This window comes from Bos indicus, chromosome 6, assembly GCF_029378745.1.
Source record: "Bos indicus isolate NIAB-ARS_2022 breed Sahiwal x Tharparkar chromosome 6, NIAB-ARS_B.indTharparkar_mat_pri_1.0, whole genome shotgun sequence".
In the NCBI taxonomy this organism is placed as follows: domain Eukaryota; kingdom Metazoa; phylum Chordata; class Mammalia; order Artiodactyla; family Bovidae; genus Bos; species Bos indicus.
In genome coordinates, this window is record NC_091765.1 from 17,228,570 (window position 1) to 17,245,710 (window position 17,141).

At 37.9% G+C, this 17,141-nt stretch overlaps 1 protein-coding gene across 1 annotated transcript in view; it reads left to right on the plus strand.

Annotated features, from left to right (window-relative positions):
- Positions 1-17,141, plus strand: part of COL25A1 (collagen type XXV alpha 1 chain) — a 516,301-nt gene that overhangs the window by 425,451 nt on the left and 73,709 nt on the right. Inside the window, exons 14-18 of the mRNA XM_070791080.1 lie at positions 1,165-1,191; positions 3,837-3,881; positions 11,685-11,717; positions 12,124-12,159; positions 16,936-16,980. Of these exons, the coding sequence (XP_070647181.1) occupies positions 1,165-1,191; positions 3,837-3,881; positions 11,685-11,717; positions 12,124-12,159; positions 16,936-16,980 (186 nt within the window). The remainder of the gene's footprint in view (positions 1-1,164; positions 1,192-3,836; positions 3,882-11,684; positions 11,718-12,123; positions 12,160-16,935; positions 16,981-17,141) is intronic.

Consider the following 17,141-nt stretch of genomic DNA (forward strand, 5'->3'; position numbering starts at 1 on the left):
CCTCTCTAGCTCCATGCTAAAAAGTCAAATGATAAGAGTTAATGCTTAATGCTTGTTCTCAGTACTGTTCTTCTGTTGCCTAGCAACCATCAGGATGGTTGTTAAGCAGTGAAAGGTAACCAGAAATTCAAAAAGCCAAAGGGTCCGGCCAAGTTTCAGGGAGTGAAAAGAGTGTTGCCTTCAAACTGACTTTAAGAGTGCATTAGGATTTTTAAAAAATGCAATAACCACCTTAAAAATAATTTTTAAAGCAATGTGACCTTATTGCAACACTTCCTCAAGCTTTTCTTAAGAAGGATATTGTAATGTGTGTGATTTGCTGTAGATTTACTCTCTGATTCTGTTCCCTGTCTCTTCCTGGGTAAAATGAAAATGAGACTCTTTTCAGAACACAGTTTTGCGTTTTCGTCTTTGTACTGTCATGATCATCGTTTTTGCATAAAGACATCTCTCCTAAACTCACTTAGATTCTGCCTCAATCTAGTATCTTTTCTGAAAAAACTAATGACTCCTAAAGTACACCTGATTTAGACACGGTGGCTAACAACAGATTGAAGAGCATTCGTGATGTTGTGAAAGGGTCCAAGTTCAGGCCTTAGTCATGTCAGGGCAAGATATTCTGGTGAACTACACTGGTACTCCAGACCCCAGAAATAATCCATGCACCAGGGGGTGCTTTGAATGAAAGATTTCACGGAGGGATGTGCTAGCTCACCTTACTGAGTCTGAGTCTGGCCGGAATAAGATGTCATAATCTCAGAATTGCCTCAACATTGCTCTCCTTAGTGCCCTAAAAGCCAGGCTTTGCTGATCATCTTTAGTCCTCAAAAGAAAAGAATTAAGGTGATATTTGCTATTGATATCCATATTCAATTTTCCAGGAAATTCATCATTTGCTTTTAGAAAGCAACTGAAATGGCAACCCACTCCAGTACTCTTGCCTGGAGAATCCCATGGAGGGAGGAGCCTGGTAGGCTACAGTCCATGGGGTTGCCAAGAGACGGACACGACTGAGCGACTTCACTTTCACTTTCACTATATATTAGCAAAATAGAAAATATCACATATAATTTAACTAGTATTCTCAATATTTGATTTTGTTTAATGTTGATTAATTAGGTGTTTTATAATTTAATGTGTCACTCACTTTGTCCTTTTGTGCAGGGAGAACCTGGAGAACAAGGAGTAAAGGTGAGATGATTCTGCCTGTTTTTAATCTCCTCCCCCAAGAGGTACCAAACTAAACTGTATTTATATGTGGATGGATAGATAAGTACAGGTATACAAGTATATCTTGGAGATATTGCAGGTTCCATTCCACATCACAGCAATAAAGTGTATATTGCAATAAAATGAAGCACATGAATTTTTGGTTTCTCGGAGCACATAAAAGTTATGCTATACCGTAATCCTCTAAGAGTTCAATAGCATTATAACTCCAAAACAGTATGTATATCTTAATTGAAAAATGATGCTGTTAGAAAAATGGTGCCTTTTGTCTTGCTTGATACATAGTTGCCACAAATCTTCAATTTGTAAAAAATGCGGTGTCTTCAAGGTGCGATAAACAAAGCGCAATAAACAAGCTATGCCTAGATATAGATGTAGATAGATATACTGGCCACTGTTTCTTTCAAACTGCTAATTAATGGAAGGAGAAAGTAGGGTGATTCTTATGTATGTTCAGAAGTTTGGGTAGAAAGATTTAAAGAAAGGAGAAAGCAAATTTAAACATTCTGTGTCAGGCTTTAAAATGGCTTTCAAAAACCTCTAGGCCTGCAAAATTTCTGTTCTGCCTGCTTGCCGATGCCATTCCAGTACTGTTCTAAGCATCCATACCTCTATTACTTCTTAGGTCACTAGGTTAAAGGGATACAGATGTTTACCTGCAACAAACATACTGAAAGTTGTCCCACAAAGAATTCCCATAAAAACCTAAAAAGAGAAACAAAAGGAGAAGCAAAGTGCGTGTGTTTAATTTCTCTCAGACAGACACCCTTCTTCCCACTTTGGGGAATGTTCTCTCGCTATGTACTTTACCGGTATTTAAACGTGTGTTGTCTGTGTAGGCAATCGCCAAGATATCACATAATGCTCTTCATAAGTGGCATGATCTTTCTGACAAATCAGTATCATCACCACTAACCCCAAAAGAAATACATCTACAGATCCAGCAAGCTTTGTGAATTTAACTGTATTTTTGACCATTGTAAAACAAAAATAAAAGACATTGATTTAAACAGAAGGTGAGCAAAGCAGAAGGGTGGCTTTGCTTAGTCAAACCCTTTGCCTCCTGACCTCTCTGAACCAGTTTTCCTAATAAGAAAGTTTGTTTTATTTGTTTTGTTTTTTAACAAAGGGATTTCCAAGCAATTTTTTAAAGCATGCTAATGGGCTGCCTATCAAAAATCCTTCATAACTGATAATCAGTATATTTATTTGGCATCCAACCAGTTCATGGTAATTAATGTGAAATTAATTAGTCATCAGATGACTCTTTTGTGTGGAAAGTAAGGAGGGGAAAGCAGCAGTGCCAGCATGGTTCCAGGGGCTCGTGGGATAAAGTGACTCAGACTCCCGGGCGCTCTGGGGTACCCGTCTCCATAAAAGAATTCCCGGGCAGGTTAGCCTCATGCTTATTTGAAACAAGAAGAGAAACCGAAGAGAAAACGTTAAAATCTCCCTCTCTCAACACTCCTTCTTCTCTCAGGGAGGTCATTATCAATAGCTTCTCTCTTATTTTATGGAAAATGTTAAATGATAGAAACGGGACCTCCTATGGGAGCCAGAAGGGTATTCTTAGGGAATACAAGAACAATAATGCATTGTTACTGCTCATGGCCACCATTAACAGCTTATGTTGTGTCAGACATGGTCCTAGTTGCTTTAGACACAGGAATTATTTCTTATAACCCTGTAAAATATTCTTGTCCTGTGTTGCACAGGAGAAACTTGATGCAAATAGATTTTCACTTGCCCATTAGGTACTGGAGCTGGGCTAGGTCTCAGGCTCCAAAGTCTGTGATGTTTCCACTAGAACATGCTGTGTGACTTAAAGAATTCGGAATTTAGGACACAAAACATGGATAATACACAAATGACTTGTTTTCTACTACATTGCTTTGTGGGTAGAAAGGAGATATCAGTGAAAAATAGGCATAGGAGCTCTCAAAACTAACAAAGGAAGCATGAACTCCTCAGATTACTTTGCTATGAGTTTTGAAGATTCTCTAATAAGGTAAAATTTTTATTTATTGACTTTATTAAAACATTTATTTCTCAATGCAAAACATGTATGCCCAGATAAGTCAATATTCACTGCACAGTTTTGAGGGCTGTGTCATGCACTTTGAGAGCCTAGAGATTTGAGATGGGCTCGAAGACAGAGTAGAATTTACACAGATGGAAGGGAAAGGAGAGGGCAGGAGTCCAGGAATCAGGAATGGGACAAAGAAGGAGACAGTAGGGATAAAGCAGAAAGCATATGGACGGAATCAGGAGAAAGTCTTTGTTAGAGTGACTCTCTGAGCAGAGGAAGCAGAAAGCAGCTCTAAGTGCCAGAATAAGCTATTAAAAGTCAGAGAAATTACTTTCTGTTAATATCATGGAGTAGTTTAAAACTATTCAGTCATCTTCATTGTAATAAAGTTTATTTGGACGGGTTGATATCAAGCAGTTGGTCAAGTAAGGTACATTAGCTCTGTTGAACATTTACAACAGCTATTAATATATAGTGCCTCTGAAAGGAAACCTAAAATAAGAAAAACTCAAAATAAGGATACTCATTGCTGAGTATCACCACTATGTTTTCATATATTTCTTTTCTCCCCCCTTAGGGAGATGCTGGAGAGAATGGCCCTAAAGGTGACACAGGCGAAAAGGTACGGTGTTTTTCAAAAATAGGAGAGCATGTATATGAGCAAGAATATTATTTCATTTACATGAAATGGGAGATTTTGAGAAAGTTGAGAGATCATAGCTTAATATGACAAGATCAGAGATAATTTTACAAGATTAGAAAGCATTTAAATATTTAATTGATAAGAAGTGATTATTCTAGCTACAAATTTAAACATTTTAAAAGTAAAATGGTACTTCAAAAATTCTAGAAAATGTGTAGCTGGGTTTCTAGTAATATGACTCAAGACAAAAACACCCCCCTATTTATGTGTAAATGGAGCACTCCTTTTATACACAGAGACGTAAAAATAGAGTTCCTAAAGTGACTCCATTTGTCCCAGCTTTAGGACGGAAGATTGCAGGACTGGGATGAGATGTAAGAGTTTGATAAAAGTTAGTGTCCCTTGATTAGAACCTCTAATGCAGTCCTGAAAATTTTCCTCGACTTAAAATGTACTGAACCCGAATATTTTGTCAGCTTTCATATTGTCCTTTTTTAAAAATTTTCAACCGTTATTAGCCTTTACATTGCAGTGATCTTTGGTTCATCTTCCTACCTCATGTTTTTTTCCCCAGGCTATCACAGCTTTTGCTTGGTTTCTTACTTCACAGACGTCTCTGACATAGAAAGGAAATTTTTTCTTCGTTTGTGGTATATGTTAAGAATTGTGGAACATGTGTGCTCAGTCCCGCAGTTGTGTCTGACTGTTTGACCTCAAGAACTGTAGCTGACCAGGCTCCTCTCTCCATGGGATTTCCCAGGAAAAATACTAGAGCAGGTTGCCATTTCCTGCTCCAGGCATCTTCCCAACCCAGGGATCAAACCCAAATCTCTTGCATCTCCTGCATTGGCAGGCAGGTTCTTTACCACTAACACCACCTGGAAAGCCCAGATGAAAATGGAATAGTCAGATATAATGTAAATTGGGCTAATTGATGAGACAAAGAACGATTCATTTAGGCTTATAGTTGAGAATAGGAATGGTCTAATTTGAAAATTATTACTGTACAGATGGATAATTGTTAGTCATAAAACCATACCCATAAAATAAAGAGAAATTTGTCTTTCTTATTCTTATAAATATTAATATAAATATGGCGTGGGTGGTAGGGATAGATTAATGATAGTGTCACTGAGTAGCAATTGTGTTTGTATTCAAGGGGTAGTCTAGAAGTTCTCTGGCACCAGATGGCTCAGTGGTGAAGAACCCGCCTGCCAATGCAGGAGACACAGGAGACAGGGATTCAATCCCTGGGTTGGGAAGATCTGCTTGAGTAGGAAATGGCAACCTGCTCCAGTACTCTTGCCTGGGAAATTCCACGGGCAGAAGAATCTGGTGGGTTACAGTCCATGGGGTTGCAAAGAGTCAGACGCAACTGAGCACACACACAGTCTAGATGTTAGGATAGACTGTCAGTTTCTTGCAGACCAGGGTTTCTTAACCTCAGCACTACTGACACTCAGTTCAGTTCAGTTCAGTTGCTCAGTCCTGTCCGACTCTTTGCGACCCCATGAATCACAGCAACTCCCGGAGTTCACTCAGACTCATGTCCATCGAGTCAGTGATGCCATCCAGCCATCTCATCCTCTGTCGTCCCCTTCTCCTCTTGCCCCCAATCCCTCCCAGCATCAGAGTCTTTTCCAATGAGTCAACTCTTTGCATGAGGTGGCCAAAGTACTGGAGTTTCAGCTTTAGCATCATTCCTTCCAAAGAAATCCCAGGTCTGATCTCCTTCAGAATGGACTGGTTGGATCTCCTTGCAGTCCAAGGGACTCTCAAGAGTCTTCTCCAACACCACAGTTCAAAAGCATCAATTCTACTGAGAGTCAGAGCTGGATAATCCTCCATGGGGTAAATGTCGGATGTCTAGCGTCGTTCCTGGCCTCCCCCACTAGATGCCGATAGCATTCCCAAGTTGCAACAACCAACCTTGTCTCCAGAGCTTACCAGTTGTCCCCTGGGGAACAAAATTACCCCGCATTGAGAACCACTGCTGTAACCCATCTTATTATCTGTTAGATTCAAGTGTCACACTGCAATCCACCACAACACGAGTATGTTTTAATACTAATGAGGTCAATGATATACCTCTATGACTTTTTGAAGTAAAAATTTCAAACCCCAGATCTATAAACATGGATGTTATATTTAACTTTCTTGTTGTGCTTAAAAGCAGAGGTCAGCAAACTTTCCCTGTAAAGGACCAGAAAACGAATCCTTTAGTTTCTGTGGGCCATATGGTGTCTGTCACAACTACTCAACTCTGTCATTGTAGCATGAGAGCAACCGTAGACAATATGTATACTGATGAGAGTGGCTCTATTCCAATAAAACTTTATTTCTGGACATTGAAATTTTAATTTCATGTGCTTTTCACATGTTATGAAATATTCTTTTGACTTTTTTTAACCATTTAAAATGCAAAAACCATTCTTAGCTCTTGGGCCATGCAAAAACAGGTGGCTAGCTGCATTTGGCCCTCCCAGGCCATAATTGCCAACCTCTGCTTGAAGAAAGGAAATCTTCTAAACAGAGAGCAGTTTCTTCAAGTGAAAACAATCTATGCCAAGTCGGAGCTACGCCTATGTGGATTTCTGTAGAGAGGTTTAAGCTTTAGAAGATGTATTTTTAGAGCTTCATATTTTGAATGTAGGCCAATAATTATTTCACACATTTTTAAAATTTAACATTGTAATACTAAAGCAACTTTTTTACTTTGTAAAGGCTAAATTCATCTCAAAGGAATACTGTTCTTATTTTTTATATTAATGCAAATCATTTACCATACCGACTCACACATAGTAAACTCTCAATAAATGTCAGCTTTCTTACCACATGGAAATGGAAATCAACTAGATTGGTTATTTTTCTTTTTTATCAAAAAGTTTTATTAGTCAATTGAAATTAGGTACAAGAAATGCTTCAGTTAAAACGGAAATCATTTCTATAAACTTTCAATGAGTCTAAACAGAGGGTTGTAAATAGGAATATGTAACATATAATATGTAATCTGACCTGTAGCATTCATTCCCAAGAATGCTGTAATTGGAATATAATTTTTGATGTGTTTTTTAAACATTTCCTGCTTCTGTCATATAATTTGTTTCCAGCATGTTAGAAACACTCTTCTCACGGCCTTTGGGTTCAGTATGTGAAACTCATTCATCATTTACCAAGTTTGAGATGTAAAATCAAAAAATGCTTCTTTTCTGCCATTGATGTAGTAAATTACGTCATCGGCTGATTCACTTTAATAGAATTTTTTTCCCTTTGATCCAACTCTGCCTTTGGATGGTAAAGCAATCTAAACCTTTTCAGACTGGTCATCTGGAAATGCTGTGGGACTGTTAAAAACCTCAGGACTGGGTTTTCTCTGTGGCCAGCAGCTATGATGCACTCTGGACTTAAGAATGACCTGCCAAAGACTGATTTTAATCATACGTGGAGTTACTGAGGGAAGGTTAGATTCTGCTCTTGGAGTGTTAACCTCACCAACTAACGTAGAAATGGATTTCTTACCTTTTATTCCCACACTTGAAAGTAAATGTTGGTGCATTTAAGTCATTCGGTCATCTCTGACTCTTTGCAACCCTGTGGACTGTAGCCCACCAGACTCTTCTGTCCATGGGATTCTCCAGGCAAGAATACTGGAGTGGGTTGGCATACCCTCTGCCAGGGGATCTTCCCAACAGGGATCAAACCTGCATCTCTTGGGTCTCCTGCATTGGCAGGCAGGCTCTATACATATATACCATTGATTACCATAGGCCATTGGTTTCCCAAGGGGATTGATTCCAGGATCCTCGAAGATATCAAAATCCTAGGATGTCCCTTATTTAAAGTGGGGTAAAATTTTCCTATAACCCATGAACTTTCTCCCATATTCAGTTGACCCTTTAACAATGTGGGCCTTAGGGGTACTGAGACTCGGCCACGTTTGAAAATTAGGATATAATTTTATAAAAGACCCACCTTCTACATGCTTCCTTCATATCCCCATTTCCTCCATATGTGGTTCTGCATCTGCCAAATTCAACCAACTGCAGATCATGTGGTACTACATTATTTACTGTAGATGTTTTTGAAAAAAAAATCCACATACAAATGGACTTTTGCAGTTTAAACTCATGCTGTTCAAAGGTCAACTGTACTTTAAAAAGCATCTCTAGATCACTTATTATACCTATACTATGTAAACAGTTGCCAGGGACCCAGGAATTCAAGTTTTGCTTTTTGGAATTTCCTGTAATTTTTTTTCCCCTAATATTTTTGATCTGAAGTTGAGTGAATCCACAGATTCAGAACCCAGAGATATGGAGGGGCAACTGTATTGTAAGCACAGAACAAGGACAGGGTTTGAAACTTTGTCTCCCTCTCTCCTAGTATCCCTGCATCCAGAGCATGGCTGGCACAAAACCGATGCTCAATAAGTACTTACTGAATGAATTAATGAGTGATAGAAATGTCCCCACATTCACTTCATTTATCTACATATCAATGTTGTGTTTAAAAATAATCACAGCCCAAGACAGAAAGTTTCTGTACTTGACTAATTGATTTGTTGTTGTTCAGTCCCTAAGTCATGTCCAACTGTGACTCCATGGACTACAACACACCAAGTTCCCCTGTCTCCCTGGGTTTGCTCAGATTCATGTCCATTGAGTGAGTCAGTGATGCTGTCTAACCATCTCATCCTCTGCCACCCCCTTCTCCTTTTGCCTTCAGTCTTTCCCAGCATCAAGTTCTTTTCCATCAGGGTCTTGTAATGATCAATAGCAAAATCAAATTCATTTACGTCAAGTGTCTTCTAAAAGTATTTTTCATTTTATGATTTGCCCTGCAGATTTACCCTTTCATTTCAAAACCAACGGATTTATGAAGCTAAGAGTATACTTAGAGAGACACAGTTGGGTGTTTTTCCTACTTTAATCCCGTATTCATTTTTACTTTTAGAGGAAAGAGGATTATAAACACTGTTTTATTTTCACTACTTGCAGCATCATCCTTTAAAATGTTTAACTTAGAAATGTCTTCCAGCAGTTGCCTTGCCACTTTCTAAAAGTTATAAAAATTCCTTGAGATTTCACAGTTCTAATTTTTGAAAAGAAAATTGAAATATCACTTATAGTTATCCATCAAACAAAACTACTCCAATGTCCACAAATAAATCAGCCTTTCAGGAAACTGACCTTTTCTTCATATTCCCTTTCTCTGAGAACTAAATCTAGCCCTTATTCTCACTAGTGGATTATCCTGTCACTTTCTGCCTTCAATGCTGGAGACCTGGGTTCGATCCCTGGGTTGGGAAGATCCCCTGGAGAAGGGAAAGGCTACCCACTCCAGTATTCTGGCCTGGAGAATTCTATGGACTGTATAGTCCGTGGAGTCACAAAGAGTCGGACACAGCTGAGCGACTTTCACTTTCTATTAAAACACTGGAATGAAAAAGTTTTTATCTACAGTTAATACAAGCAACTTCCTTTTATTTACAAGTTTACTACAACCATTATGCCTTATTGTCAAAATGAGATAAACCAGTAATTCTTCTCTTATTCTAATAAAAAAGAAAGCACATGGCAGTAGCATTTAAGAAGTCCAAAATTTACTTAGCCTCAAGTTGCTTCAATATCCTCATCTATTGAGAGTAGTAATATCTGTCCTATCTCTTGGGAGGGTTGTGAAGTAAAAATGAGATGAAAAAAAGGGACTTAGCAAAGTCAAACTTGCTTTTATGAATACAAAGGTCTTATTGTGCAAACTATTGCGGCCCTGACTCATTGGTGTTGATGGCTCTCAGATTTGATTTAGTAGAAATAGAAGTAAGTACTATTTTATTAACCACATTTATTTCACTTCCCATTCAGAGCTCAATTCAGTGTTAATGTTGGGGAAAAGAAACCAGTATCATTTTACAGTAAGACAGTATTTGGGGTCCTCTTCTATATGTTTCGTCATGTTTTAATTTTTCCTTGAGTAATAGCAACTACAAATGTCAAAGAAAATCATATGTTTCCTCAAATAAGCTACTTTATTATTTCCTTCTCCTTCCTAAGCTCTTTTTTTTTCCTTCCTCAAGGTTTTTGTGTTTTTCATTTTGATTCTTGACTATTGACCTGCTGGAAACCATTCTTTCTGAGATATGTTCATTCATTCACTATATATGTATCCAGCATATTTTATTTAGACACTGAATAAAAATAGGTACTGAGCCTGCCCACATGTGGCTGATCTCCTGATGGAGGGACGAAGAAAGACTCGGCAGAAAACACACACAAATCCATAGGTAGTGAGCGTGCAGGACACATAGAGATGTGCGGAGAGAGATGTGGATATGAGGGGCGAGTGTCTAGGTTGGTCGGTGAGGAGTTGAGGCGAAGCCACTCAAGACTTGAACAGACAAGCTGCCAGCCGTGGGAAAAGAAGACAGCGACTGAGGGAGGGAGCAAGTACCCCATGTACAGAGGCCTGAGGTTTGCCTCTTCTCTGGAAGAGACTGATGCGCATAACGAGGAGGTAGACCCTGGGACTCTGTGAGCACTTGCACAGAGAGAACAGCCGAGGAGACCCCAGTAGGTGTCTCTCTCCTTGTGGCTGTTTCTGTTTTCTGAACAGTCATCGTCTGCATTTGCTCCCTTTTGTTTTCCTTGTAGCGTGTTCATGAAAGAGAGGACCAGAAGGAGCTTGGAAATCTAAAGCCTTTGTCTGGCATCACCTCAGAAATAAGCAACATCCCAAGCACCCCCTGAATTCTCTCCGGGCAGCGTCTATCTGCCCATGGAGAGCAGATTTGCCTTAGGAATGTAGTCACCCTCCATGAAATCCGGATGGAATACAATGCCTTTTAGAAAACCAGATTCTATCTCACGAGTTCCTCTCAGATCTTCTGTGTGTCCCTGTCACCCACAAGTCATCTATCATCCTGTAAATTTCCGGTGACCGTGTCACAATGAAGTAAGTGTAGGGCCAGAAAAAACGTGCCAGCCACAACTGTGGTGTGCTTCACGAGGAAAGCAAACTGACCAGCTCCGTGGCTTTTTGCAGCTCAACATCGTTAACCCTTTGACTTCATCTGTTGAACCCTGACTTTCTGAAGACCAAAAGAGTTAGGGAATTCCTAGCAAATGATAGCCAGTGACATTAATAAATTTCAGAAATGGAGAAAACTGAAACTCCAGATCTGCTAATGTATTGCTTTAGAATACAACTGTAGCACTCTATCGGAGAAGGCAGTGGCACCCCACTCCAGTACTCTTGCCTGGAAAATCCCATGGACGGAGGAGCCTGGAAGGCTGCAGTCCATGGGGTCGCTGAGGGTCGGACATAACTGAGTGACTTCACTTTCACTTTTCACTTTCATGCATTGGAGAAGGAAATGGCAACCCACTCTAATGTTCTTGCCTGGAGAATCCCAGGGATGGGGGAGCCTGGTGGGCTGCTGTCTATGGGGTCACACAGAGTCGGACACGACTGAAGCGACTTAGCAGCAGCAGCAGCAATAGCACTGTATCAGGGGAAGAGATTCATATTCATATATTTCTATTTATTTCAAGGAATGTAGTCCTCATGTATTTTGCATTCAAAGTAGTTTTAGAAAGTATATTGTTGATCTTGGAAATTATTGACATCTTCACAGCCATATGGATACAAAGTCTTAGGGAGCATAGTTTGACCCATTAGTCACGGCATTTCCCTTGGGCGCTCCTGTCAATAATGGCTCTCAGTGTGTTTGTGTGTTTCCTCTTCTCATAACTTGTAGAATAATCTTCCTGGGTTTCGTTTTAGGGTGACCCGGGATCGTCTGCTGCAGGAATTAAGGTAACTATATGCTTACAAGTGTTTGTACCCCAAGAGTTACAGTTTTGACTTTTGTATGTCTCTTGTTTCTCTTCTCTTTTACCATTTTGGATGGTTCTAACTCTGTTTCTATTCTCCTGCAATAATTGGCTTCCAAATACAACAGGGAGTATCTGCTGGAAGTCTAATAAAGGCTTAAACAATACCTTTCTGATTGGTTTTAATGGAAATGTGGATTTGTATGTAAGCTTTAGACATAGTCAAAGCAGAAAAAAAAAAAAAAAGGTTCCTATGTCTAGTAATATAGAGAGTAATAGAGTGAATGAAATGCATGTGTCATCAAGGAGGCTGGAAGTGTCCAGGGGTCTAAGGGTTCTGGAGAGTTCTTTTAAGACTGCCTTTTCCATCTTTGGTTTTCTTTGGCCAGGGAGAACCCGGAGAATCTGGTCGTCCAGGGCAAAAGGTAATTTCCCTATTCTAGTGTGGTTTTAGTACTATTTTATATTCACCATTTTACCATATCTGCTATCCACTGTGTAATATGAGAACAATTATTGAAAATGTTGCTGTTTTCATGCTTTGTATGCAGTGTTATTGTTTTTCATTTTAAAAGGGTTGATGCTGACCATAGCAAAAGTGTAAACACATTCTGTACATGTGAAAGGAAGTTTTATGAACTAAAGTCTGCATGTACTGAGCTGTTTAATACTAACAAGGATCATCTGGGTTGGAATGCCAACAACTTGTCTTGCATGTTTAAAGATACTCTGCATGTTTCTATCTTTCACGAGAAGAAATGAATATTTACTAAACTGTGTCAGTAGGGGATGATGGACAGTTCTTTTAAGATTATATTCCTTTCCTCTCATTTCAAATACTTCCCAGCTGATAGTTCTTTATGTGAATAATATCTTCCTAAGCAATGAATGTTATGTTGTACCAAGATATTTGTTCATGAACTAAACTTTAGTTGTAGACACTAGCCAAACCACTTTAACCAATCTGTAGTCACATACATTAATTTTTTTTTTTTTATCATTTGTGCCTCACTTTAGTGATAAATTAGAGGACATGCAGTGAATATGTTTATTCTCATTTGAGTCTGAAGCTGGAAACAACTGTTAGTAGTTTATCGTCTAAGCATCTGGATATCAATGCCCAGTGCAGATTTCAGATAACAGATGTAGCTAACAAGTAAATGTGAATTCCACACTAGGTTAAACCTCCTAAGATCATGACTCTGCCTTTGTCTAGCAGTAACTGATGTTATAGAGAAAAAACATGAATAGAGACATAGAATATACCTCATTAGTATAAAGAAAAAGAATAAATCCCACTGTAGTAGTTTGGAATCTTAAAACATAACATTCAAAACTATTCCCACATTCTTGAAGTTATTGAGAGGATCATTGCTTTGTTTAAACACTTAGGATTAAAGTATTTTTTGAGAAGGTCTTTCACATCTTTTAATATTTCCCTAATTTAAAAATAGGTTTTTCTCTTGAAATTAAGAATCTGAGAGAAACGACTCATTAAGCTTAGTTTTAGATAAAGATGAGACTTTTCTGAAGAGCCCAGCAGAACACTGCAAATTTTTCTGTCCAATGCCTAAAATTTCCTACTGATTCTTTGTGTAAGAAATTTGAAATTAGTGATGTCACAGAGATCCATGATCTGTTTTGGTGTGAAAGAGCATCTGACTTTCTCTAATGAACTAATTTTAAGTTCCTTAGTCTTTAAAAATTGAAGGCTAAATTTAAGCTGCTCTCCAAATCTGTGATAAGGTAAAAGAAATGTCTGCAAAACTGGTATGTCTTTTTGAAACACAAAACAAATTTGCTATAATTTCATATAGGTTTCACTATTTTCAGGGTAGAAGATCCAAATTGATTTTCAATTGGTTAATAAAACTGTGCCTTTATCATGATTACTTAAAAATACATTTTAGATTCATTTCTGAAAGTTTGTAGGTTTACTTATGGAAACGTTGGCTTTTCTTTGCATTTTATTTAAAACCTGTTTTAAATTATATTGAGAGAATTAGATTATATCTGAATGAATATGTGTGTGAATGAATATGTGTATGAATATTACAACTCATCTGAATGAAAATGTGCCCTGAAATGAGCAATATCTTTTTCATCAGTATTTAGGCCAGATTCTACCCTTTGATGCAATATCAGTTTCCCACAAATATTTATGACTTCCTTTGTTTAATATCTGGATTTGGCAATACTTACTCCAACATTGATGTAAAAGTAGAGTGTTCCCATGCTTGCTGGTTGCTTAGATTGGAAATGACAAACAGAATGAGTACAGAAGCCATTCAAGGACTCTTCAACAACGTTTGTCTCACCACTGTAGAACTGTGTTGTGGGTTCTTTGATATTTAAGCTTCTGCACTGGGGATGTTCTCAGAAAGTAGAGGATATCCTGACAGAATTGAAGTGCATTGATTAGGTCTCCCCTTTCTGGTATTTGGCAGTATGAAATTTGATTTTTAGTAACGTTCATAATGTAGGAATGATTTCATTTCAGTTTTTTTTCTTTTATCAACTCAACAGGAGAGTCTGTGATTGATATGTGAGTTAGGGTATATGTATTATAAGGTGAGTGTGTAGATATATGAAATAGGCATTGTGTTTCATCACATGATTTTTTCCTTCCTACCTTCTCCACATCCAGTGGCACTGGTGGTTAGGTAGCTGCTGCCTACCTAACTTCTCCACATCTTTTTGAAATTTATATGTATTTTTTAGTTTTAAAGGAGTGAAAATGCTTGTTGCTCCATCGAAAGGGGCCAGCACAGTAGAAGTATATCGAGAAACACCGGGCGTTGTCACGGGGACACGGGGTGAAAGCAGAGAACTGACTCTAACAGTAGACTGGGTCTCCAATAATGGGGAATAAAGAATGAAAGGGAGAGAAAAAAGAAAACCCAAAGTATAATGTATCAGTATAAAGTATAATCTACTTGGACAAGTAGTCTTTGAGTGGAATAACAAACCAATTCTTAGTTATGACCCAGACCTGACCTTGGGCTGTACATGCCCAAGAACTCAGCTCAATAAAGCTCTGAGTTAAGAAATAGGCAAGAATGGAGACATTAACTGAAGAACTGTCTCTTAATTAAAAGATAAGCCTTGATGGTATAAAGATAGAGAATTTATATAAGAAGAAACATCTTCCTAAAAGTGTTGAGATGTTTCTCGAAGGGTCAAATTAAATGTTTTATAATCTTTTATTATGTGAACTTTTAAGTAAACATAAATTTGGAAAGGTCAAATTTATAAAAATCCAAGACTATGAAATATTAATTACTGAAATATTTGTTCATTAAATAGTAAATTTATAACGTTTATACCTACATACATATGCATATAACATAGGGAACAGCTAAATGCTCAAATTCTGTAAGTATTAAATCTATATTATAAAATATTCCATAATGTCTTATACATCTTTCTCATGTGAGAAACATGGGTGTGTGTCTATGTATGCATGTGTATGTAAATATCTTACTTTAGTCATTGATCTTTTTATTTTGGTGGGAGGGAAGAGCTTAGTGAGAAAGCTTTTGGAAAAACCGTGTTACAACCCATATGTTTAAATAGGGTTTCCACATGTCTTAAATAGGATGTCTTGAGTTTGGGGGCAGGGCTTCTCTAAGACAAAACAAAACTATGGACTTGTCAGCAATATGCTTACTTTTATTATTTGCTTATTATACTGCAGCTTACTGTATTTTGAAGGGTCTTATACTTTTTTCTTTGTAAAAGAGAATCTTCAATGAAATATGAATAAGTTCATTTTACTAGATCTTCCTGAAGTCATTTATTGAAGGGGAAAAGGGAAAGAAAAAAGAAAATCAAAGGTATAATGTTGTATCTGTGTAAAGTTTAATCTGCTTGGATAAGTATTCTTTGAATGGAATATCAAAGTCTTAATAATTATTCTTTCTTCTCTGGCTTAATCTCATCTTAGTCTTGTTCACAAGGCAAACTTTTATTCATGTAGTTTCAAAAAGAATAGCTTTTCTTTTGCATTCCTGAAGCACCTTTGACCTAAACCATTAGGAAAGTCATTGTTCTTTCTATGTCTAATTATACAGCTTCATATAAACAGTATCTGAAGTCATTTTGTGATCATACCAGAGCAAATTATAGTTCTCCATTGTTTGAAAGTAATAATATTAAAGATTAAATGTCTGGCTGCTGTTAGTAGACTTTCCTTGAAATAGGATTGTTCAAGCGTTTAGAGTAGAAGGAGTTTGATGCTTCTGTCTCTTTTGGTATAGTTGGCATAGCACTGGCTTGCAATCCTGAAACAGTGTGACCCTTTTACCTTCAAATGTTATTTCCACAATATTTGGTCACCTCAGCCCAACACGGGATGGGCTTTCATCCCGTGAAATTTAGCAATTTTTTATTTTAGCAATTTTTAGCAACTTTTTTATGCTTTTTTAGTGGAATTCAGGAGATTTTTCAAGCAATAGAACTTCCTGTCAGTATACTTTGTGCTTAAAATAATGTAGACAATCCTGTGAAAATGAGAAGATTTAGCTTGACTCCAGTGTGCTAACCCAAAATGTACCACTTAATCTCAAACCTGTATTCAGAAACAGCTGCATGGTACCATTAGCTCTCAGTGGCTAAGCAGGGCTACCCCAACTCAACAATTGTCAGCTACATGGGCTGGAGTTCAGTATAATCTTAACCATGCATTTATCTTCTCATCATTCAGGAATGGAAAAGAAATAACTGTTATACTTTTAAGTGAGGAAGACTTTTCATGTGTATTGTTTTGATGTGACCATCTGTTCATACAGCCAACTCTTGATTATCTGAGGTAAGAGACCTCTGGAGTAGGGTGCATTGTTCAAATGCAAGTAATCCTCATTTCAGCTGATAGCTTCAGCTTCTGCAGCAGGTCATTTACCAGACGAGTTCCTTCTCCTTTTCTCTCTCTCACCTTCTGGTAGTAATGACAATGAGCAAGGAACTGCTCATTCCCCAAAGGGAAACTCCTGGAAAACCTGCGTAAGGGTCAACCCATCCCTGAATCAAGAGTTGACTGAACTGTATAATCTCACCAAATGTCTTGAAGCTAGACAGTATATATTATATATATATACACCTACAGCAAGAATTCAACTGGGAGCATTTGCCATGTTTTTCTCAGATACTGTGCCTGAGTGAATACTGTTCTATAATGCTGTGTGATTTTCCTATCTACGTAGGGTGAACCAGGGCTTCCTGGGCTTCCTGGACTTCCGGGGATAAAGGTAAATACGCACTGACGGTCTTGGCTTCGTAGAAATGTAATTGCGGGAGTCACAAAAATGAAAAAAAAAAAAAGTGAAAGCTAAAAATATACTGCTGTTCTTTAAATACTCACCAGCCATTTCAACCAATTAAATTTTTAAATGAAAAACAAAGCACAGGT